Here is a 23322-nt window from a genome sequence, read left to right on the forward strand (position 1 = left end):
ACCAGTGTAAATGAGAAGAAAATCCAGTCCTGTGTGTCTCTGGTAAAACCTCTTTGGCTTGAAGAAATTCACATCGACTGAGTTTTACTCAGGTTCATTGGTTATTGTTACAAGATACCAAGTTTCTCTTGTACATTTAAAATCTATATAAAAATATCAGGGATTTCTTCAGCTTTGTTATATTACCTGTGTCGACAGTGCTTGCACGGTGATCATCTCTAACTGGGAGAAGAACCGCTGATCGCTGACCTTCAAGGAAAACTGACCTTTCCTAAACAAGTCCCCCCCCATAAAAATAGATTATTATTAATGGACGAAATGTGCTCGTGGAACAGAAGAAAGATAAAATACTATATATCCAAAGAGGAATGCATAGATTAGTGGCAGGTGAACTTAATACTTCTGCAATTAGGTTTATATAGTATCTTTAGTGAAGTGCATTCGCAGTACATAATATACTCCAATTTCCCTTTGCCTATTATTACTCACAGTAAGCCAGTATGTCCAAAATTCAATAAACTAGTCTCCATTAAAGAATACTGGGTGGGATTTTCAAAAGCACGTAAGTGACTTTTTGAAGACCACGCAGAAAGAACTCTCTAGCTCAATAGAAAACCACACGCTCCTGCCCCTTATCTATTCAGAATTAGCTAACATTTTTAAGTGCCTTGAGATTCTCACAGGAAGAGTGCTCTGAAAGTGCAAAATTATTATTGAAAACAATGGGCCAAATTCTGCTCTGAGTTACACAGGTGTAAAACTGGAATAACTCCATTGATTCCAGCCTTCACACTAGAGCTTACTCTGGTTTCAAGGTGGTGTAACCGAGTGTGGAATTTGGCGCTCGGTCTCATTCTGGCACATACAAGTGGCAGTCAGTAGATGTAATTTCCTCAAACATTTCGGATCTGAACACTCCCAGGTACTATACATGAAGTAATGGAACATACAGTCAGGACCTCAAAACTGAGTGCATGATGTCAGCAGTGGCTGAGCGCAGGTCATGCTGGGATGTGGATCTACATAATTATTTGAATATTTTCCTGTAGGTATCAGATAACTAAATACCACAACCACCATTAAAATATCAACATTTACCCACCACCATCACCGTATCCCAAGCATAGGACCTACACTTGCTCCCACTGAATCCAACAGCAAACTCTCATTCAATTAAATGGGAGCTGGATCAGAGTTATCTGCTATTCTAAACACGGAGGGAAATGTGCAGTCTGTGATACCATGGCACAGCAGCTTTGGCGCAGTGACGGAAAACATTGCAATGCACCTCACAGAAAGCAGTTACAGCGCTCTGCCAACTGACAAGTGAGTAACTCTTCAAGATGCATCCATCTTTGCAAGGCCAAGAGATCAAAACAAAGACACGCTCAGTCACCTGGATTTCTCTCTGCTGTGCACAAAGCGGACTCTCTTCTCCTTCACATCCTTCCGACTGAAGTGGTCACCCTTGTCCAGTTGCACATCTTTCCCATTCTCCACAATCACTAGCCTGCCATTGGTGGGAGAGCTGACCACATGGAACAGCAGCTCTCCATCTCGGTCACCCAGGTCACGTGCATCCATGAAGGACAAGTCCAGTGGCTTTACCCCACCAATCCCTACTGTGAGTGAACCATTCACCTGGGAAACAGACGTATCTGTGCTGGCTAGAAACAAGGGGAAAACATCATGAATACATAAGACATGCTCTCACTACATAATCGGAGGCTATGTTTATTTGTCTCTCTGTCCTCCTAAGATGTGCATGTTTGCCGCTGCCCTCTGCTAGATACTACACCAGAATCACCTAATGTCACTCTTATCTCAGTATCCATATCTGTAAAACGGGAATAACAACCCTTACTGACCTTCCCCCACAGGGGTATTAATTAGTTCGTGTCTACACGGTGCTTTGTACATATAAAATGCTATGTCTTATTGTTGCCTCAGTAATGTATTTTTCCCACCTGGGTTTTATTCTGTATCCACTAATGATGGGAGACGGGGCTGAGGGAAGAGAATTATCCCTAACTATACAAATTAACTTTACTTGGAATTCCGGCTGCATGCATTTTCCTGAAAAGAAACATTACAGAGAACTAGCTTTCTGCTCCTTCTAATAGCCAGTCCGTGAACAACATGGAGGGTCTGTACAAAACTTGGGTTTAAAAAATACTACTAAACACATGCTACCTCTAGACCCATAAACCTGTCAGAAAAACACCAGTTAAGTTTCCTGACCCACCATGGGAGGAACTCACCTTCACACTCTCTGGTCCTGGTGTTGCCATAAAAACCATGACCACAGTAAGAAACACAAAGCTTGTTCTTCAAAAACATGGTGGCATCACAGAGGTGGCACTCACTGGCATTGTCACACTCCAAGCATCCCCCGGGGCAAGCTGAGATGGATGGGAAGGCACAAGCTCATTAGCCACCACAAACAATGCAAGAACTGATATGTGCAGGTGTCCCAGTTCTTAGATTAGGAAACAACTACTCCCATTACTACCTTGCCTAATGGTAAAAAATGACCCGAACTGTATCTACAAGTGCTAACACACCCATTTACAAATACACAGAGAGTGGGTGTCCTTGGTAGGAAGCTTTTACTAGGGTCAGATTCATTGCTGGTTCTACTAGTATCCCCCATTTAACATAGGGAAGCTCTCTCAAACTGACAATCGTTCAAAACAGAAGAATGTTTTAAGTGGAACCACGGTTAGCTTCGCACATGTGAAAAATCTGGCCGTGTACTCAGATCCTGCACAACTAGCTAATCCGAACATACCGTAGAAAGCTATAATAGAGTGGATCTATTACATAACAGTAAATGTTATTTTTATTATGGGCAAATGTCATAAGTAGAGGTTCACTAAAACCAGAGTTGCTGTTTGGTGGAATTTCACTCTATTCAAACTCACCATAAGTGGGTTCCAGGGTAGGCATAGCCTATTCCTTAATTCTCAATCTGATTTCACCTAGTCAGCAATGAGTTTCATATCACTGCATGTTAGCGGTGCTCTCTGTTTGCCTAAGCCACCACGTGAGAATTAACAGTTCACAGTGTTTAAAGAGTTGCAAACTCAATCCCATCCCACCTTCTCACACTAGTTCTGTTCACCTGTGCATTTCTGTTCTGTGCGGTCTGCATAGTATCGCTTCCCACAGTCCAGGACACAATGTGTTTGCAAGAGGAGAAAAGGAACTTCACAGCGAGCGCACTCATTTGTATGGTGACATTGGAGGCAATGGTCATCACATCCTGAAAAACATTTGCAAAACCAAAAGAATTAACTACCATCTACGTACTAGCAACTAGGCCTTTTATTGCTGCCTGCACAAAAGCGATATATGGCTGGGTCTAGTACATTAATACCTATGTGTCTACAGAGATACATTGCATGTAGGGGGTTTGGAGGCTGAAGTTAGGGCATGCCTTCAAAATCAAAAACTTGCTGTACACACAAATGAAAATTAGAGACAGATTCGAAAACGAAAGAGGGAAGTATGGCACTGCAGCGATAGCTAAAAGCAGTTTCACAGAGACTTACGTTGGCATGTGTCTGATTCCCTGTAGAAAGCTAATGGGCACTGTTCAACGCAGGCCCCATCCTGCAGAACGTAGCCATCCATGCACTGCAGACAGTCGGTCCTCGTGGGGCCTTTACAAGCATTACAGCTCCAGTCACACTCTAGAATAAAGAAAACGTCAAAGTAGGGCAGCCTTCTGCGTGCACATCCAGCGCTGTACAAGCGTTTAACACATTAGGCAGCTATCAGCGGCGGAAGCCAAATCCCGAGCAGCGAAGGGTAAAGCAAGGACAGTGTAACAGACGTAAGATCAGAAAGATTTCTAATGCGGGGCCTTCTTCTCACAACAAGAATTCCTCTCTTTGGCTTAACATTCCCTAATTACGCTCAACACAGGTATTGTTCAGTGTTTGGACCTTCTTATCAGTGATGCAGCTTCGCAGCCAGAGAAGTCTGCTCTTCTCCCTTAGGCACCAGTGGGTCCTTATCTGCTAATGCTAAGCATTAGTATTTATCCACATAAAATCCTCAGTCTCTTATTTTGCACAGACTGGGAATCCTAGGATGCCGAAAGCTTTCCCAATTCATACTAACCAAAGAGGAAGGTCACTAATAGAGGAGAGACCTCAGGCCAGAAACATAGCAAATATAGTTAGGCCCAATTCCACCTTCAGATTCCCAGGCATGGGTCCTGCTGCCTTTAGTGGAGGCTGTGTGCATGTGTCCGTGTCCATCAGGGCATAATATGGCCTATAATATTATTTGTAGTACCGCAGCACCTCGACTGGGGCATTGTGGTGCTAGGCCCTGTACAAATACATCATTCAAGACAATCCCCACTCTCAAAAGCTTATAGTCTAAGTAGACAAGATAGACAATGCAGGGGAGGGGAAACAAAGGCCTACAAAGGTGAGGTGACTTGCCCAATGTCACATGGCAGATCTGTGGCAGAGCTCAATCCAGTGCCCTTTACACGGCTTCTCTACAGTATTGAACTATCATCAGGCTCTCACTACCTAGTTAAATGAGGCATAGAGAGAGCCAGCTAGAAATAACTATCTAATAACCATCGATTTGCAATAGTGCTTTGGATGGTGGTGGTAGATGATAAAGCTACATCATCCTCAAACTCCATTTCCAGTATGGAATATTATCCAGGAGAGTTTTGGAAATCTCTCAAATCTTTCTCAATATTTGTTGTTGTTGTTGTTCAGGGATGTAGTATTTACAAGCCAGAGATACTCAGGTCAATATACAAGACCCTACATGTGCTTAATACAAAAAGATTTAAAATGTTAATTAACCTCATTCATTATTCAACTGAGTCGTGACTGAATGAATTGCAAAACCTGACCCTTGGAAAGTCTGATGGCTCACTTACTAAATCATTTACAAAGGAAGGGTTTGCAATAATCTTGGAGATTTTTTTTTGTTTTTACTGAAAACTGAAGTATGTGACAGAGGACTGCTGAAAAAAAGATAACAGAAAAAAATCTGTTCAGTAATAGACCACCTAGGCAGACCATTCTGCAGCCATCCTAATGGTTATTTTTAAATAGCAAATATGCATTGTTCACCTCTGCAAGTCTTGGTGGAGTAATCAAGATAATATTGCTGAGTGCAGCTTTCATACTGGCATTCACCAAATAACAGAACCTTGGCCGAGTCTCTGCATGATGTACATCCCATGGCCGACTCACAACTCAGACAGTGGACACTGCAAGCTGTAGAGAAATTAAGACAAAAAAATCACTGCAATTACTGAAGCACTAGCCAAATGGTGTTAAATTTACCTGAAGCTTCGCTATTGAATGTTCTCTTTGGAGAATCTGCTGGGGTAACTCTTCATAGCTTTCCCTGCTTACCATCCCCAGACCCTGCTTCATGGCTCCAGCTATCCAAAAGGGAGTTCTGGACATGTCTCCACATAGGACTTAATGTTGCTCTGAGTGTCTACCAAAAGAGGCCACTTGAGAGCAATTTAAAATATTGCTTTCCCCAGATGGACAGAGTTTGTGTACTAATAATCTGGTGAACCACCAGGGTCAAACATGAGACTTGAATTCAAATCCCTGTATACAGGTGTTCTTCAAGCATTTTTCTCCTTCCACCTTGAGCAATTTAAATGTAACCCTTCCACTGTGTATTCATAGACTCAGAATTCTGAAGGCCAGAAGGAACCATCAGGATCATCTGACCTCCTGCATAACACAGGCCAGAGAATTTCACCAAAGTGTTTCACCAAGTGTTTTACATTTTGCTTGAAATGTGGGATGTTGCAGGCTGCCTTTGGCGGCACGCCTGCGGGAGGTCCCCGGTCCCGCGGCTTCGGCGGCATGCCTGCGGGAGGTCCGCCGGTCCCGCGGCTTCGGCGTACCCGCCACCGAATTGCTGCCGAATCCCTGGGCCTGGGGACCTCCCGCAGGCAAGCCACCGAAGGCTGCCTGACTGCCGCCCTCGCAGGGACTGGCAGGCCGCCCCCCCGTGGCTTGCCGCCCCAGGCACGTGCTTGGAGAGCTGGTGCCTGGAGCCGCCCCTGGTCGCAGGTTTATAGAAACAGGAAGTAAAATCTGATGGTTCAGCTGGACAAGGTGCAACCCCCAGAGGTTCAAAATATTTCATTCCAACTCCACAATATTGTGAGTCTGAATTTCTCAGCCCAATGCAGGTGCATTCAACATGAATGGCACAGCTCTTGGCTATCCTTGACAGAACAAGGAGCAATGTCTTAAGTTGCAGTGTGGGAGGTCTAGGATGGATATTAGGAAACACTATGTCACTAGGAGGGTGGTGAAGCACTGGAATGGGCTACCTAGGGAGGTGGTGGAATCTCCTTCCTTAGAGGTTTTTAAGGCCCAGCTTGACAACGCCCTGGCTGGGATGATTTAGTTGGTGTTGGTCCTGCTTTGAGCAGGGGATTGGACTAGATGACGCCCTGAGGTCCCTTCCAACCCTGATATTCTATGATTCTCTGATCCCACAGCAAAGCTTTAATAGCAAAGTGCTACAAAAGAGTGGAAAGCAACTTTGGGTACATCTACAACTACACAGACAAAAAACACAGCAGTGAATCTCAGAGCCTGGGTCAACTGATCCGAGCTCACAGGGCTCGCACTGGGGGTGGCTAAAAATAGCTGTGTAGCTGTTTGGCCTCAGACTGGAGACCTTCCCCACCACATCAGCTTTCAGAGACCAGGCTCCAGCCCAAGCCCAAACATCTACACTGCTGTTTTAGCCCTGCAGTGCAAGCCCAGGTCAGTTGACCCAGGCTCTGAGACTTGCTGCTGCAGGTCTTTTCTGCTGTACAGACGTACCCCTAATAGCATCTAGCCGATGTGCAGAAAGCCCACTAGGATACTGACCTGCCATACTTTTAATGGTGAGCAATCACTTGGAGGGGTACAATGCAAATCAAAGGCCATATTTTCAGAAACACACATGCAAAAATCGTGTGGATTTGCACACCTAACTTGCATGCACAGTTACCAAAGCTGTGCTAGCAAATGCAACCATTATGCACCCAAACGGTCAGCTAGAAACATAACTGGTTATTTGAGCACACAATTATCTCAAACACAATCATGGCATCTGCTCATGCAAAAGCAAGTACAATTTTATGCATACAATCATGCAGGCAAATTTCTGGAAATATGGCCCCGTAAGTCCAAAGGATCAAGCTCGACTGGTCGCTTTTATGGCCCAAAGTTCTCACAGGCTTGAGAATGAGTTCAGTGTGGCTGAAAAGTAGAGATCTATGAAACTCAATGGTTCTTATTTAGGGGGGTGCATGTGCACTTGTTCTTGGTTCAAGTTCACTTTGAGTCCTAAATCTGAAAAACTCAAAGCACAGATTAGCTGTAAATACCTGTTTTTTCCCTGGTGTCTTGTTGAAACTCGGAGAAACCACCTACTTTGTCACTCGTGACATCTGAGCTAATGATTTGCTGCTATATGGTCCAAAAATGTCATACAACTCTGTCGCTACTGGGAGAAAACATCAGGTCTCCAAGGATACATGTACATTGCAGCTGGAAGTGTCATTTCCAGCTTGGGTAGATGTACACGAACTAGCTTTGATGAAGGGCACTCAGAATAGCCGTGTAGCCCCAGCAGTGCGGGCGACAGTTCAGGCTAGCCACCTGACTACTTACCTAGGGTCAAGGATAGGACTGTAATAGGGCAGCTAAACTATGCTGCCATGGCTACACGCCTATTTTTGGCACGCTAGCTCAATCAAAGCTACCCCGTGTACATCTATCTGAAATTACACCTCTAGTGGTAACGTAGACATACCCTAAAGAAAAGTCTATTTAAAGCATCTAATACCTATTTATAAATGCGCCAGCACTTGTCTCATTTCATCGGGCCTTACAAAGGTGTGGCGAGCATTAATTTAGTGTTTGTCAAGTATCTTTACATTAAAAGAGTCACGAATTAGAAGACCATGAATGATAAAACATTTGTGGAGTTCAAAATACATAGTAGTCACACTATCCAAAAAGACTGCTCCCAAAGGGGAAAACAAAAGCCGCATTTAAAAACAAGTACATGCCATTTATTTTATCAGCATTGCTCTGCAACACTGTTTTTAGATGCATACCACTTTTGTGAAAAGCTTCTTAAGTTTGTGTCATTGTTTCTCTACAAACACTCCAGTAGACATATCGAGACCAAAGGAGTACATAGATCTACTTCACATTCCTTTGCTTTAATCTAAGGTATTTTTAAAACTATGGATTCTTCAAAAGTGTAGTGAAATCAAAACAAATGGGGGAGGAGGGAAAGAGACCAAAGATTGTGATTAAACATTTTTTGTTATCTCTAAATGGTAGTTCTCCAACACAGCAGATCAATCTATTTCTAGATGAGTTAGCACTAACACTGCACCTGAACAGGTCTGAGTGCCCCCTGGGATTACACAAATTCTATACATCAACACACTCTGCCATAAGGCTCTCGTTAGTTTTCACCAGCCACAAATTTTACATACAATCAAAAAGTTATTTGCAAACTGGGAGAGGAGACATGTGTGGTTGGAATGAGATTGTTTACAGAAATAAATGTCTCACTCAAGTTTGGGAGCTAGATCTGTATTTGGCATGGGCTTTGGTTTCATAAGGCTAGTGAATGGACAGCCCAAGGGGAGAAACAGATGTTTTAGGACATTCACAGAGCACTATCCATGAGTTTGGCATGACACTGAGGCTTGGGAAGCCTTTCTATTTGGAGAGCGGGTTTTCTGGAGAAGTTAGTAAGAGTGGAATCCACTTTGTGCTCATAAGCTTTGATCCTGCTCAGCGGTCTGGTCCCAAGCCAGCAAAGTACTGAAACACATACATGGACTGACCCCTTAAAGCAAATGGGACTATTTACATGCTTGAAGTTAAGCACATGTTTAAGAGCTTTGCTGGATTGTGGCTAGAGTGCTAAGCACCTTGCAGAAATCTGCCCAAACAGAATGGTAGCATTTTGAACCCATTTTGCACTGGCATAAATGACAGACCTATACAAGGCAGTAGACAATTAGGCCCTTGTTCTGCATAGTCACTGTTGCATGTATAGTGATGCTCCTTAATTATTAAGTCTAATTCAAGGTCTCCATAATGTCACCAACAGCATTTTCCTGACAGTTACAAGCTTTTCATGACGGGACAGATGGGATCAAGAAGCCAAGAAACCATTTGCAAGGGTATTCTGAAGAGGAGGGAGTGTTTGGCGGGAGACTCTTACGTTTGCAGGTCCGGCTCTCATCCCTGTAGTATCCTAGGAAACAGGCTGAGGTGCACATGCCAGTGTGGGACAGAACGACGCTGGAGTCACAGGAAGAGCAGGAGAAAGGGCCTCCGCCACTGCAGGTTTTGCACGAGGGGTGACACTCTGAGAGGGCAGAAAGAATGAAAATACCATTCATGCAAAAGCAAAGCTTCTGTAGAGGTTCTTTACAAGCACACATCACTGGACTAATCCTCAGAGCACAGAGCACCCACCGCTCCTACACGCTCACATGTTCTCGCTGTCAGATTTCTTGCTTTCCTGACTGTCCTGTAAGTAAAGAACTGTGCCTTCATTAAATGTAAAGGGCCAAATCCATCACTGACTGCAAGTGGACGGAGAAATCCATGGAGATACCCACCTTATTCAAGGTTGAATTTGGTCCAAGGCAATGTTAGGAATCTTAAAAGTTAACACTAAATGTAATATGCACTTTGACATAGCTTGAACAACAGAACATTTTGGGTAATTCATGAAACCTTTACACCCAAGGGCAGAAATGCTCTGTCTAAACTTGGCTTTCCAAGAGGAAGGAATTCCCCCCTCCCTCCAAGAGGCATGCCCCACTAGATGACATATTATAACGCTATGGAGTGAATTACATTACCCGGAAGGCTAAGACAAACTAAGAAACACAGTTAATATCTCTGTCAGTGTGGAGCTAGGTAAATAACGATACAGCGACCTTGTAACTAAATCTTGGGCCAGCAGAGAGAAGTTTTTGCAGTGCTCATCTTGTTCATTTAGTCTGGATAAGGAAGTGCCCATCTCATGCAAAGAGGCCAAATCGGACATTTAAATATATAATGTTTCTTCTTTTGGTCTCTTTCTCTTCTATCACTCCCTAATATCCTTTGTCTCATGTAAGATGAACTGGGCTTTGACGAGCTGTGGGTGGACATCCTGGAGTTCTCATAGGAAATGGATTTACGTCCTCTTGAGAAAGGCAGAGAAAGGCAAAATGGTGCAAAGACGACTGCCAAAAAGTGCCACTCAAGCACCAGCAGGTACCAAGGTGGGCACAAAAGGGCTAATGGACCAGAAGACACAAGGCACCATCAAAATGCTACTACCAACACTGCTGGCTGACCACCTACAACACACTACCCCCACAAACCAAGGAGTCAGACTAGCTTTTCTGGAGCTGGCTTTTTGTCTCTGCGACTGGCAGGAATTACTGCCTCTGGCGATACTGATTCAGCAAGAGCCTCAATCAACTGCAAGGAGATTCTAAAAATTGGGGAAATACTCAGCTTCAGGTGGCAGGTTTTCTGTTGGATTCCTAAGAGCACGGAGAAAAGAGGCCGCTTCAAGATGTAAGAACCTTCCTCGGTTGCGATGCTACCGTAGACTAATGCAGGGTCCTGTGCCCACTTGACATCTATACACAGAGTGAAGTCCAGTGACGTCAGTGGGAGTTTTGCCATTAACTTCAATGGGGCCTGGATTTCACCATCGTGTTTAGTGTCCCTCTGTACCAGTAGTTCCCACCTTAGTGAATAGAATTTGTTTTTTCTCCTCTTGGCACATGCCTAGAAGGTCCCCTGGACAATCAAGCTCCTAAAATTGTGCTACCACCACAAGAGCAGAAGAGACAGGAATCATAGAAGCTTAACAATGGACATCTGAAGTGACCCCACTTTAACGTGTTCCTTGAATATGGAAAATCTTTGAGCCCCAACTACCTGAAAACAACCTCTAGAAGTGACATCACTGCATCAGCCAACACTGAATGGATGAGGCGGGAACCTTTCACAAGACTGACACAGAACCATACTCCCACCCCCTTCTCCCCATAAACTTCCTGCTATCTGCAGTATATTAACTAGTATTATCTGTGTAATAGCTGTGCTTGGGGACTCGAGGGCTCCATGGGGCTAGGCACAGTACAAAGACATACGGTCCCTACCTCAAAGCGAGCTTCCAATTTAACAACAGACAAAGGGCGGGAGAGGAAACGGGGACAGAGAGGTGCAGTGACTTGCAGAGCCATGCTTCAAACACAGATTTCCTGAATCCTAGCTCAGCGCCTGCCCACTGGACCCCTCTCAAGAGAAGCGATTCCATGGGAGCAGCTGGGCAGCTCTCACCACTAACCTCCACCTCCAGGTGTTACTCACTTTTACAGACTCCGCTTTCTGCATAGGATCCCACAGGACAGTCAGGAACACAGCGATCCCCCAGCAGCAAGTGACGGGCGTTCTGGCATTTCAAGCAGACGCTGCCCGTGTTGTGGAGATCAGCCACGCACTGGTGGCACAAAGGATGACAGTCTAAAGAGAAAAGAAATAGCGGGTACCAATGAAGGAGGCTTCTGACCATCATCTTGCAAAACAGCCCTGCTCAGAGACAACGACACTGAGGCCTGGTCTACACTAGGGGGGGATCGATCTAAGATACACAACTTCAGCTACGAGAGTAGCGTAGCTGAAGTCGATGTATCTTAGATGGACTTATAATCACTTACTTCGCATTCTCGCGGCGCAGGATCGACGGCTGCGGCTCCCCCGTCGACTTTGCTTCTGCCTCTCGCCGAGCTGGAGTTCAGCAGTCGACGGGAGAGCGATCGGGGATTGATTTATCGCATCTACACTACACGCGATAAATCGATCCCCGATAGATCGATCGCTACCCGCCGATCCGGTGAGTAGTGTAGATGTAGCCAGAGAGAGCACAAGGAATATATTTCGGAAAAGTAACATTAAGAGCACTTTGCATGCAAACTCTCAATCGGAGCAAAAGGGGTATGGGATCAGGTTTGCAAGAGGCATTATCAGCAAATATTAGGCCCAGTGGACTGCTCCTTCTCCCCCATTTTTACTCTGTTATTTTCAGGCACTGTGGTGTTACAGCTTTTTACTTAGCATCAGACAGCGAGCACACTGCTTGAACGTGACTTTTGCTGAATTCAAGTGTCCTCCCCACCTCCTCCCTAATGGGCGAAGATGGTTCAAAGCTCTCTCCTAAAAAGACCCCGGCACATTTTTCTTTCCTAAGATTAATCTTTCTAAAAAGGATGCTGCTGGCTGTACAGATTCTATGCCCCCAAAAGAGCATGATCGGAGCAAGTGGATCAATTTTCTCCTCCGGTTCACATTGCCCAGGCTTTCCCACCCGGCACTCCCAAAAGACCACTGCCTGCCCAGCTGCCAAGCCAAGAGTGCCATTCACAGTAGGATTAGCCAGCCTTACAAACCTCTTTTTCAGCAGCACTCCAATTAATGGCTCCTGACCTTCCCCTGAACCTTCAGGGTTTCAAAAGGTTTTACAACAAACCTTTTGTACCTACACAAGGTCAACGCAAGGTATCCTGGAAGCCAAATTAATCCTCATTACAGTAATTCAGAAAATTATCAGGGAAATAATGGCCGTCTTGAAAGAAATGTAATAATGAGATTTCTACTGAGAACTAACCTTTCTGTCCTTTGTTGCTCCTGAAACATTCACTGAGAATTGCAGTGTTTTGATTCTAAAGAACGAAGCTGGGATTTTCAAAGGAGCCTAAGAGAGTTAGGCACCCATTTCCATTGGGATAGGGATGCCTAACTCCCTTAGGCTCCTTTGAAAACCTCAGTCTGAATTCTTCCCTGGTTACACATGCACAAGTCTCCCTGAATTCAGCGGGATCTATGTGCATGTGCAGCTGAGGGCAAAATTTGACCCAGGGAGTATACAGTATTTCCGATCATTCAGGTAACTGCTTACTTCATCCCCTAACCTACTGCACATTTCATTCCCTGAGACTCTGGCACGAGGTACTAGTATTTTGTGTCATTAACTTTTTAAGCAGTGTGGTGCATGCACTTAGGGTCATTATTGTTTATTTATTTAATTAGTGCCTAAAGAGTGCTGAGCGCTCCTATGGTGATGGCCGGCAGCGTAAAACCCTAGGAAAGGCAATATAAAACCGTAAGTGTACTAGGCACTTTACAGAACATAGAAGACACAGTCCCGGCCCCAAGGACGCAATCTTACAGATAGGGACCTAACAGCCAAAGGGAAAGGAGAACAAATGTTATGGTTAAGATCATGAAATTGCTTTTTCTATACATTTCTTGATAGTAAAGACCAAGTAATGCTTGTAGTGTTCCATGATTCACAATGGAAAACCTCATCCATCCTGCATACACAGCATGCAAGGGTTAGTGTATTGTGTGCTTCAGAATCCTGTGTGTGAAAAGAACTAATAAAATATCCCCCAAAGCTTCACACTATACTGTGTGTAATGCCATATATTTGTTGTATGCTAGGGGACAGACCCTGCACCCCCATAGATCCCCCCCTGAAGTCAGAGGTGGTTGGCATGGTCCCAAATATCTTATCTTGCAGAGTTTATGGGGATCAGGGATTAAGGTACCATACATATGATTATATATGTTGGTATATTGTACGTAATTTATGTGGGATAGTTTTTTTTAAAGAAGTAAGATCATAAACATCTATGTGCACCCTCCTTAAGCACTAAAATTAGCACCAGTAGGTTTCACAAATTTCTCATGCTCCCCCTACTCACCTAGTAATTCATTTACTCACCCTACCACCAAAACAATATTAGTGTCCTATTGTCTCCAAGTGTCTGTATTGGATGGTGATAATTGTTGGCTAGGTGCAATAAATAGACAAATACAGTACACCAGGCACTGAAATACTATAGCGATGAGCATGGAATAAATATCGGTGGCAGGTAAACCCGATAAATGCAGACTAACACAGAGAGAAAAGTACCTGCTGAGTGCAATTAACCAGACTCTCATCTAAATAATTTTTTGTTCTCATGTTGGAAAAGTCCAAAGACATTTAAAAGGTATAAGTGTCTACAGAGCTGGGTGCTAGCACTTTTTTCTCCTCTTTATAGCCTGGCTGTGTTTGTTCCTATATGTTAAAACATTTCCTTTAATTCGGCTGTTGCTTCCTGAGAAATCAGTCCTATATCCACCCCCGATACTTTGAACGTGTAGAGCTCAAAGAACACTCACACTGTTGACTTCCCCCCAGAAAGACAACGGCTTGTGGTGAATTCGAAGGACCGTGGGGAACAAGTGGCAGAGAAAAGGAAGAACAATGGTACTTTGTATTGTAAAAGGTTATATAGATTTTTCACAGCAGGCTCCCTTTGGGCTAAGAAGGAAAAGGAGCAGAGTATTCTCCTTATAGTTCTGAACGGCCCCCTGCTATCACCCCCACACCGATATTTGTCTTTTTACTTCTGCTTGACCCCTTCACACCTCTCCTCCCCGCACCGTATATCTAGGATGTGACTTCAGCTCCAGGAGTGATACTGGCTGGCATTTTCAAGGAGTCAGGCATTCAACCCTCATTGAAAATCAATGTGAGTTAGGTACATTACTCTGTGAGGCCTCTTTCAGAATCCCAGACGGAGTCTTCAGAGTACGATGGTGTCACCTTGATGATAGTCCCAGTGTCCTCTCGTTCATTCTCCTCCTCACGTTCACAGAGCTGCTTTCACAATAGCCAATGACTTAACTAACCTTGTTTCTCATCAGGCTCTAGGGTTCCTCTTTCTCCACCTGGTCCCCCACCAAAACCTTACTGGGAGGGAGCAGGATAAAACAGCTACAGCAAGATTTCACTCCAGAGCCTATCAAGCCACCACCATGCACATGTCTTTCACTAGAAATGTGAAGTAAACACCCCCCTCCCACCCCCGCTTGGAAAGTGATCTGCTGCTGACCTGCCTAAAATCACTGGGGCGACCGCTTCCCTTGTGAAACACACAGAACAGGGGCTCATCACGAAGCCAAAACTCAAAGAACCCAGAACCATCCATACCCTCTTGACTCCTCCATTAGCTAAGCTAGCAAATGCCTGTGTGGAGTTGTTTAGCTATACCTAGCCTTTTAAGGGCTCCTGGGGATATATTTTCCCTTGCATATGCCTACCCATATTTTACCCCTTAGGATAACAGAGAACATGGGGATAAGAACAGGGCATTATATTAAATCAATAACCTAATACCATGTAATTCACAGGCATGTCATCATGCAAACTTCCCACAGCAACTTACAATGCATCCAAAGAGAAAAGTCAATAAAGTTTAGTCAGAAGGTCATCTAAAAACAAAAAACTTTTTACCTTACTCTTGAAAATGCTGAAGGGGGCATTCGCCCATAAACAAACACACTCAGCTCCTTATAAAGTTAATGGGATCTTGGCAGTCTCATAGAGAAACGCTTATATTGCCACAAAGAGCAGGAGCGTCTCTGAACACACGGAGGAGAGGAATGCCAGAGGAATGGTGCATGAGACAAAATAGCCCAGACCAAAGCAGGGAGGTGGTTCTTGCGTTTCTTCACCTAGATCCTCAGCTGGTATAAACTGGCATCCCAATTTACACCAGCCGAGAACTTGGACCCTTATGTCCACATCCAGCCTGAGGATCCAGTCGGGGGGCTGACCAACTATATGTGTGGATCTGGAGACTGCCTGTGAGAATGCCAAGATGGAAACTTTAACTAGGAGGTTTGGGGTTATTGTATCAGAGGTGTCATCCCTGTGGAAACTGAGGTGACCAAGATCAAGAGCTGTCTTGAATTCCATCACCATGTCAGTCATCTTCTCTATCAGTTCTTCTCGGAAGCCTTTGATGGTTGAAGGTTTATAGCAGGGGTCGGCAACCTTTCAGAAGTGGTGTGCCGAGTCTTCATTTATTCACTCTAATTTAAGGTTTCGCGCGCCAGTAATACATTTTAATGTTTTTAGAAGGTCTCTTTCTAGAAGTCTATAATATATAAATAAACTATTGTTGAATGTAAAGTAAATAAGGTTTTTAAAATGTTTAAGAAGCTTCATTTAAAATTAAATTACAACGCAGAGCCCCCTCGGACCGATGGCCAGGACCCGGGCAGTGTGAGTGCCACTGAGAGTGCCACTGAAAATCAGCTCACGTGCCACCTTTGGCACGCATGTCATAGGTTGCCTACCCCTGGTTTATAGGTTAGCAAAATGCCCAGGTGAACCTGGTCTCTGAATTCTCAGGCTCTTCCACCACGTGAGACCTCAGGTTTTCCTGTGATTTTCTCATGGGACTTCCGTTAAGTACTTGAGAATACTCTTGAAGAAATCTGAAGAAACCCTGAGGGGTTTCCTTCCCACAAGTAAAGGAGAAAGTGAGATTTCACCAGAAGGACAGCAATTTTAGTGAAGGTGAAACTTTCCAAGGTTTCTGAAGCCAAACAAAAACTTTTACTAGTCGTTGGAAAATGTCAAGTAATCTTTGTCAAATTTTGGAAAAATAAAAACACCTACAATTGGATTCGAAACAGCTAAAAATCCAAACATACACCTGAAAATGATTCCTAACTCTTATATGGCGGTTTCCACCCATTGATCTCAAAGCTCCTTATAAAGGACATCAGGATCATTATCCCCATTTTACAGTCAGGGAAACTGACTTGCCCACCCAACATCTCAGGAGTCTCAATCCACCATACCAGCACTGCCCCACACAGCCCCCAGGTAACCTGTACATTCCTCGGAAGCTTTTTCGCAGAGGCTTTTGATACCTTGGACCACAGTTTGAAAACCCACTTCTACTTCAAAATATTTGAGCATTTTTTCCTCTTGTGATAACTGAAGTGCATTTTTGTGACAGTGTTAAGCATAACACTATTTTATTAGTTATTATTATTATTAACATATGCAACAATAAAATTCACTAGAAGTTAATAGTTTCACCTGACAGTTGGCTTTCTCAATCTTTCACAAAATATTTTCCCACCCGTGGATATAAAAAGAATAAGACGAGGCTACAATGCACAGTACACCCTTTAAGTCACTACAAAATTCTGCCTCCAGGGTCAGGGAGGGACTGGAATAACAAGCGATCATGATGGATGGATAGATAATTGTAAAAACATTGCTTTTGAAGCAAAGTCAAAAACCTTGCAGATATTAATGCAAATTGTACGTAATGTAAATGTAATAGTTTCTGATGTTCACTTTTATCAGACAGCTGCTCTCAAACTGATCATTAATAACCTGCAAAGGCAAACGTAGAGAGTAACATTTCAATCTGGGTTGAGTGAGGAGGCTGACTGATATGCAACAACAGCATAAACGCAGGGCACAGGGCCATCAGCATGTGCAATTTGTTCTAACATTAGACAGAACTTTGGAACAAGGAGCAACATCCCCTCCGGCCACAAACATCTCCCTCAAAGACCCACCCACAGATGTTTTAAAAAGTCAGTCAATAGCAACACTCTTCCTACAGCACCTTTCGTCAGAGGATCTCAAAGCACTTTACCTACATTTGCGCCCTCCCGCCGCTGCCAGTGTGAAGCAGGGAAGTATTATCCCCACTATACAGAAGCACAGAGAGATGAAGGGCCTCATCTTGTGCCATTGAAGACATTGGCAGAACTACCACTGACTTCTGTGGTGCAGGGTCAGGGCCTAAGTGACCTATCCAGGGTCACACAGCAAGACTGAGGCAGAGCTGGGAACAGAACTGAGATCTCCTGCCCCTCTTTGCTGTTCTGTAACTATTAAGCCTTCCCTCCTATTCTAGGGCTTGAGCCAAAGGCCACTGAAACTCTTTGACCTCAGTGGGTTTGAATAGGGCCTTTGAAGTGTGGTTCTACTGAGAAGTGATTCTGTAAAAACAGCCCTGTGGGGGGCCAATGCTTGTCGCTTCAGTGATTTCCAGATCAAACTTGGCTTCGTTTAGAAAGAAAATGATGGTCCTTTCAACTGCCCATGTTTCATATACAGCCTAAGCTCTGAAAACCAAGCAGGGTTCTTTCTGGCTCGTGCATCACTGCCAATAATAGTCTCCAGGCCAAACCCAAGCCACGCAGGGCCCAAGGACATGAAAATAACAGCGTGCTTACCATCCGACAAGACTTTACCAAACTTATAGAGATGACAGGGGGCAATTAAAACATACACACAAACCAGAGGCAAAGAAAACCATTCCCAAGACTAATCCTGACGTGATAAATGTTACTAATTCTTTCCAGTCAATCTTACAGCTAGGAATGACAATTCAAGGGGGATCTGCTAGAGAGAACACAATGAAAAGTAATGGAAAAATAAAGTGGAGGAAATAAAGGATTTCTCTGCATAGAGCTACAAAGCATAACACACTAACGAGCTTTCTAAGGTGCTAATCCTACATCAGAATCAGCTAGAGTCTGTGGTAGCAGATCCATATGTAGGATTGGGGACCGAAATAAGTAATTAATGCTTCAAACTGATTTCAAAAGAATTCAGCACCACAAAAGATACACTTTTACATACACTGAAGACCCAGGCCCCAAGCAAACACAACAGAGCAGATTTACCATTGTGTTACACCACTTCTAATGTGATGTAACTCCAATTACAATCAGGTCAGTGAGCTGGAGTAATAGTCTGTTACAACCAAGCACATTTTTTACATCCTCTGAAACTTTACAGAGAAATCATAGAAGTTATAGAAATGTAAGGCTGGAAAGGACCTAGAGAGGTCATCAAGTCCAGCCCCTTGTGCAGAGGCAGGACCAAATAAACCTAGACCATCCTGACCTAGACCACCTGTTTGTCTAACCTGTTCTTAAAAACCTCTCACAATGGGGGTTCCACAACCTCCCTTGGAAGGCTATTCCAGTACTGACGACCCTTACAGTTGGAAAGTTTTTTCTAATATCTAACCTAAATCTCCCTTGCGGCAGATTAAGCCCATTACTTCTTGTCCTACCTTCAGTGGATGAAGAGAACAATTGATCACCGTCCTCTTGCTATCATATTTTGAAGACTCATCAAGTTCTCTCCCTCCCCTCACTCAGTTTTCTTTTCTCAAGACTAAACATGCCCAGTGTTCCTAACCTTTCCTCACAGGTCAGGTTTTCTAAAGCTGTTTTTCATTTTTGTTGCTCTCCTCTGGACTCTCTCCAGTTTGTCCACATCGTTCCTAACGCGCGGTACCCAGGACTGGACACAGTACTCCAGCCGAGGCCTCACCAGTGCCGGGTAGAGTGGAACAATTACCTCCCGTGTCTGACATATGACACTCTTGTTAATACACCCCAGAACGATATTAGACTTTTTCACAACTGCGTCACACTGTTGACCATATTCAATTTGCAATCCATTATAATTCCCAGATCCTTTTCACCTAGCCAGTTATTCCCTGTTTTGTAATTGTGCATTTCATTTCTCCTTCCCAAGCGAAGTACTTTGCAGTTGTCTTTATTAAATTTCATATGGTTGATTTCAGACCAATTCTCCAATTTATCCAGGTCATTTTAAATTCCAATCCTGTCCTCCAAAGTGCCTGCAACTCCTCCCAGCTTGGGGTCATCCATAAATATTTTCAGCATACTCTCTACCCCATTATCCAATGTAGCTTTTAACTCTTTGAAATGCTGAATTATTTTCATAGGCGTCATTCACTGTAATCATTCGGCTGCAGGCTTTAGCTAAACAAAATCACGACTCATGTCTCCTTCTTTCTATAAATTGATAAGTAACCCAGCTTTGTGCGCATTTAGAGAACTGTAGAATACATTTTGGATATTTCTCCCCTCTTTAGTTATATTGTTCTTTCCTTTCCCATTTCTGCTGCGGCCAGGCAAAATAATAAATCTGCTTAAAAAAAAAAAAAAAAGTAGTAGTCCTGGAAGTTGAGATCAAAGAAACAAGTCTTATATTGGAAAAAAAAAAGTCTATGTTGGGGGTGAGTGGGAGTGGGGAGTCAGGACTAACATGAGAATGATAGTCCTTGAATAGATTTACTTATTGTCTATTGCGTTTTTTCCTCTTCCTTTCTTCAGATCATTTATCTTTGTTGGAACCTCTCAGTGCTGCCAAAGGCCTCACAAGCGCTATCTTTTCTTTGATAAACTAAACTAAATAAATACAGAGACGCATTACAGCTCAGAAGTGACTGGAACTGTTCCCAGAATATGTTTATCCTCATCTGCATGATGGATCAAATGAGATTTTTCTTTTTTAAACAGGTAAATGCCATTAGCGGCTTCTGATGATCGGCTGAAGTGCATGTATACAGTACCCACAGAGCGTAACCTCTGAATACATCCTCCTAGCTCTCAAAAGTGCACACATCAAACCCAGCTGTGCCAATATTCCTGTAAGGCCCGATAAGCTGTTTCTCAGAATCATGGGGATGGGTTCTTAATTCATCTTTCTGAAGCTCTATGCAGCAGTAAAGCAGCTTTCCTGACTGTTGGCCCACCACGCTGTTCCTGATTCCCCGGGGATACTACTCTCTTGTCAACAGCCGCCGAAGGCCCCTTCGGGCATTATGACCACCTATGACTGCGTCTTTCTCTGGGGTGGTGCTTGTGACGGTGCCCTTCCTGGTATGGAAATTGAGTTCAGGGCAACGACCTCAGGGGATGAACACAGCATGTCCAGTGTCTTCAGTGGTAGGCTGGTCCCCGTGAGGGGCCACAGACCCAAAGACAGCTGACTGCCAGCCCCATTGCAGAGCTCCGCCTTGAACAGGAGGTGGTCCAATGGTCTGACTGCCTAATTGAACTGTCGATAAAACTGCACAAATTCCAGCTGCTTATAACCCTCTGAAGAGGATCAGCAATCACTGAACACAGCAGAGCTGAGGTCTGTATTATACTCTAGCAGCAGCTGTTAAGTAAGAGCTGATTTGTTATGATACCATTAACTGTGTGAACGCTCTACTGCTTTTCGTAATATTGCAAAGTACCACTTTCCAGACATAAGCCCAATCCTCCCCAAAATAAGCGGCAACAAGCCGGGAAGGACAAGTCCCCCTGCACCTCCTGCTCTCATGATCAGATATGAGAACCCCCTTCCATTCTCCACAGAGATCAAAGTGATCAGAGATCTCTTGTCCCTGTTGCCTCACACCAACTAGCAGCAGGGGGATAGGGATTGGTTTGTGTGGTTTGGTTTTTTCTAAGACCGTCCATTGGATGACCAGAATTGGCCCATGTCCCCTTTTGGGGCTGCACATGGAGTGTCTGCATATACTGGGGCTGGGGCTAGAGAAGTCAAGGGGAACAGAAGAGGAACTCAGGTGAGGGACTCGTTTGACCAAGTTCTCCTCTAACTCCCTACCTCAGAGTGGCTTTTGGCCCTCTGCAGAAGGCTGCATCCCACCAACCTCTTCAGGAAGAAGGACAGAGTCAGCACCCATGGCCTTCCACCACCTGTGCAGCTTCAATTCAGGGTCCCTTATGCTGGGTGGGTGGTGAAGCTGAAAACCTTTGTATTTCTATAATTTGCAATTGGCCTCACACAGCTCGAAGAGAAATAAAATCGCTGTGGTAAGTGGTCGTGCTAGATGGTATGTCTAGTGGTTTAGCAGTACTTTTTAGTCATTATTTTATCAGTAACTATCATTTTGACTCCTTTATGTTACAGTTGTACGCTGAAATATCTGGTTACTATTGAAGAATGGCCAGGAGTCTCTACAGACTGTGCCATTTCCTCCTCTCACTTACCAACACAATATCCCACCAGGTTCAGGTACTGTTCCTCCTGGCAGCTAGTCCTGCACTTCCCGCTCACAAGGGTTGCATGAGGATGGCAGGTTATGCAGTCAGAGTCTGAAGGACCATTGCACTTTTTGCAGGATGGATGGCAGGCTGCATGAGAAAACAACACTCGCTGTTAAGATAAACATATATATACACCCAGAGAGAGAGAGAGAGAATGAATCATAGGGCCCAATTCTCCATTGCCCAGCACCTTGTGTTATCAGTTACACCTCTGCAATGAAGGTGTAAATTGCTACCTCGGGTGTAAGTGACTAGCAAATTCTGACTTGGAAGGATTTTACTCCCTCTCCTTTTTTGGCTTGACAAGGTGCAAGCAGCGGGAAATTTAAGACCTTTGTGCTTGTCCTCTGCATAAATTAAGATCTAAATCCATATAAAATACAGAGATCATCTCCCAGCCTGTGTGTATATATACAAACACACAAACACATGCACAGCGAGAGACAGGGGAGAGATAAAGGATACATGAGGGCATGGTATAAAAGTTTTATTAGTACGAGTTTGGGATGGCCATATTACTCATGAGTGGAGAAGCCAGGAGTGATTTATGAAGGTGTCCCCCAAACTCACGTCAATAAAACCTAAATACCATGCCACATACTTAACAGTAAAACTACTCCAGAAAGAGATAAAATATTTTATCGAGACAATGTTTTGCATCCTTCTACCTAAAATAAAGTCAGGAGTCTTATTATCAGGATTCCAACTGTGCAGACCTCTGAGGGAAATAAAAAAATACTGAGACTGATGATGTGTAAAAACCTCTAAAAATTACCTTGAAAAAGCTTTCCTATGAATAAAAACTTGCAACTTCAGAAGTGTAACAACATCTCAGGACCTCCCCAGACTAGAAATAATTGCTGGATCTCTATGGAAAGCTAGGAATCTCCCATTTCATATAATATAAAGCTCCTTCTTCTAGCCCTGAAAGGTCATCATCACCTATTTCTGACTGGGCCTCCCGCCCATTATTATTCAGAGCCTGGTAAAAATGGAATGAAACATTTTAAACGCTGTAAAAATCAGGTAGACACAGATTATATTAACATTATTGCTTGTGCCTGTTTAAAAGCTGCAGATGTTCTATATTGGCAAGGTGTGAGATGAGGTAGTTTTCTTTATACCTATGTTTGCCACTTACACATTAATACCATCCCAGGATCAGACACATTGCAATGCAACATACAGTTAGCCATGAGCCAGGATCTCCTAGGTGGCAGTACAGAACACCAAAATCAATGTAATTTTTGTAATCACTTGCCCCATAACATCTTTATAGAGTATTTCTTGGCTAAAATCCAATAAATAGAACATGGAATCTCAGAGAAACTGCATTTCTCCAATTTGGAGGCCTCCTACCCAACAGTAACCAGTTCATCGAAGAAATGTAATATCATTTCTGAAAATATCTAGCCCAGTACACATTTATGGACAACGGCTGCAATCTGATAAAACCAGTTGATGACCTTTATACGTTGTCTGAGGGACATATCACATTTCAAAGCTTTTCCCC

General features: G+C 43.8%; 1 protein-coding gene across 1 annotated transcript in view; it reads right to left on the reverse strand.

Annotated features, from left to right (window-relative positions):
* Positions 1–23322, reverse strand: part of FRAS1 (Fraser extracellular matrix complex subunit 1) — a 185924-nt gene that overhangs the window by 115344 nt on the left and 47258 nt on the right. Inside the window, exons 16-24 of the mRNA XM_029911919.1 lie at positions 21753–21896; positions 11427–11579; positions 9265–9411; positions 5112–5258; positions 3555–3695; positions 3125–3265; positions 2258–2402; positions 1397–1663; positions 187–271 (exon numbers count right to left, since the gene is read on the reverse strand). Of these exons, the coding sequence (XP_029767779.1) occupies positions 187–271; positions 1397–1663; positions 2258–2402; positions 3125–3265; positions 3555–3695; positions 5112–5258; positions 9265–9411; positions 11427–11579; positions 21753–21896 (1370 nt within the window). The remainder of the gene's footprint in view (positions 1–186; positions 272–1396; positions 1664–2257; positions 2403–3124; positions 3266–3554; positions 3696–5111; positions 5259–9264; positions 9412–11426; positions 11580–21752; positions 21897–23322) is intronic.

The sequence above is a fragment of the Terrapene carolina genome, unplaced genomic scaffold, assembly GCF_002925995.2.
Source record: "Terrapene carolina triunguis isolate 2854851 unplaced genomic scaffold, T_m_triunguis-2.0 Scaffold136, whole genome shotgun sequence".
NCBI lineage: Eukaryota > Metazoa > Chordata > Testudines > Emydidae > Terrapene > Terrapene triunguis.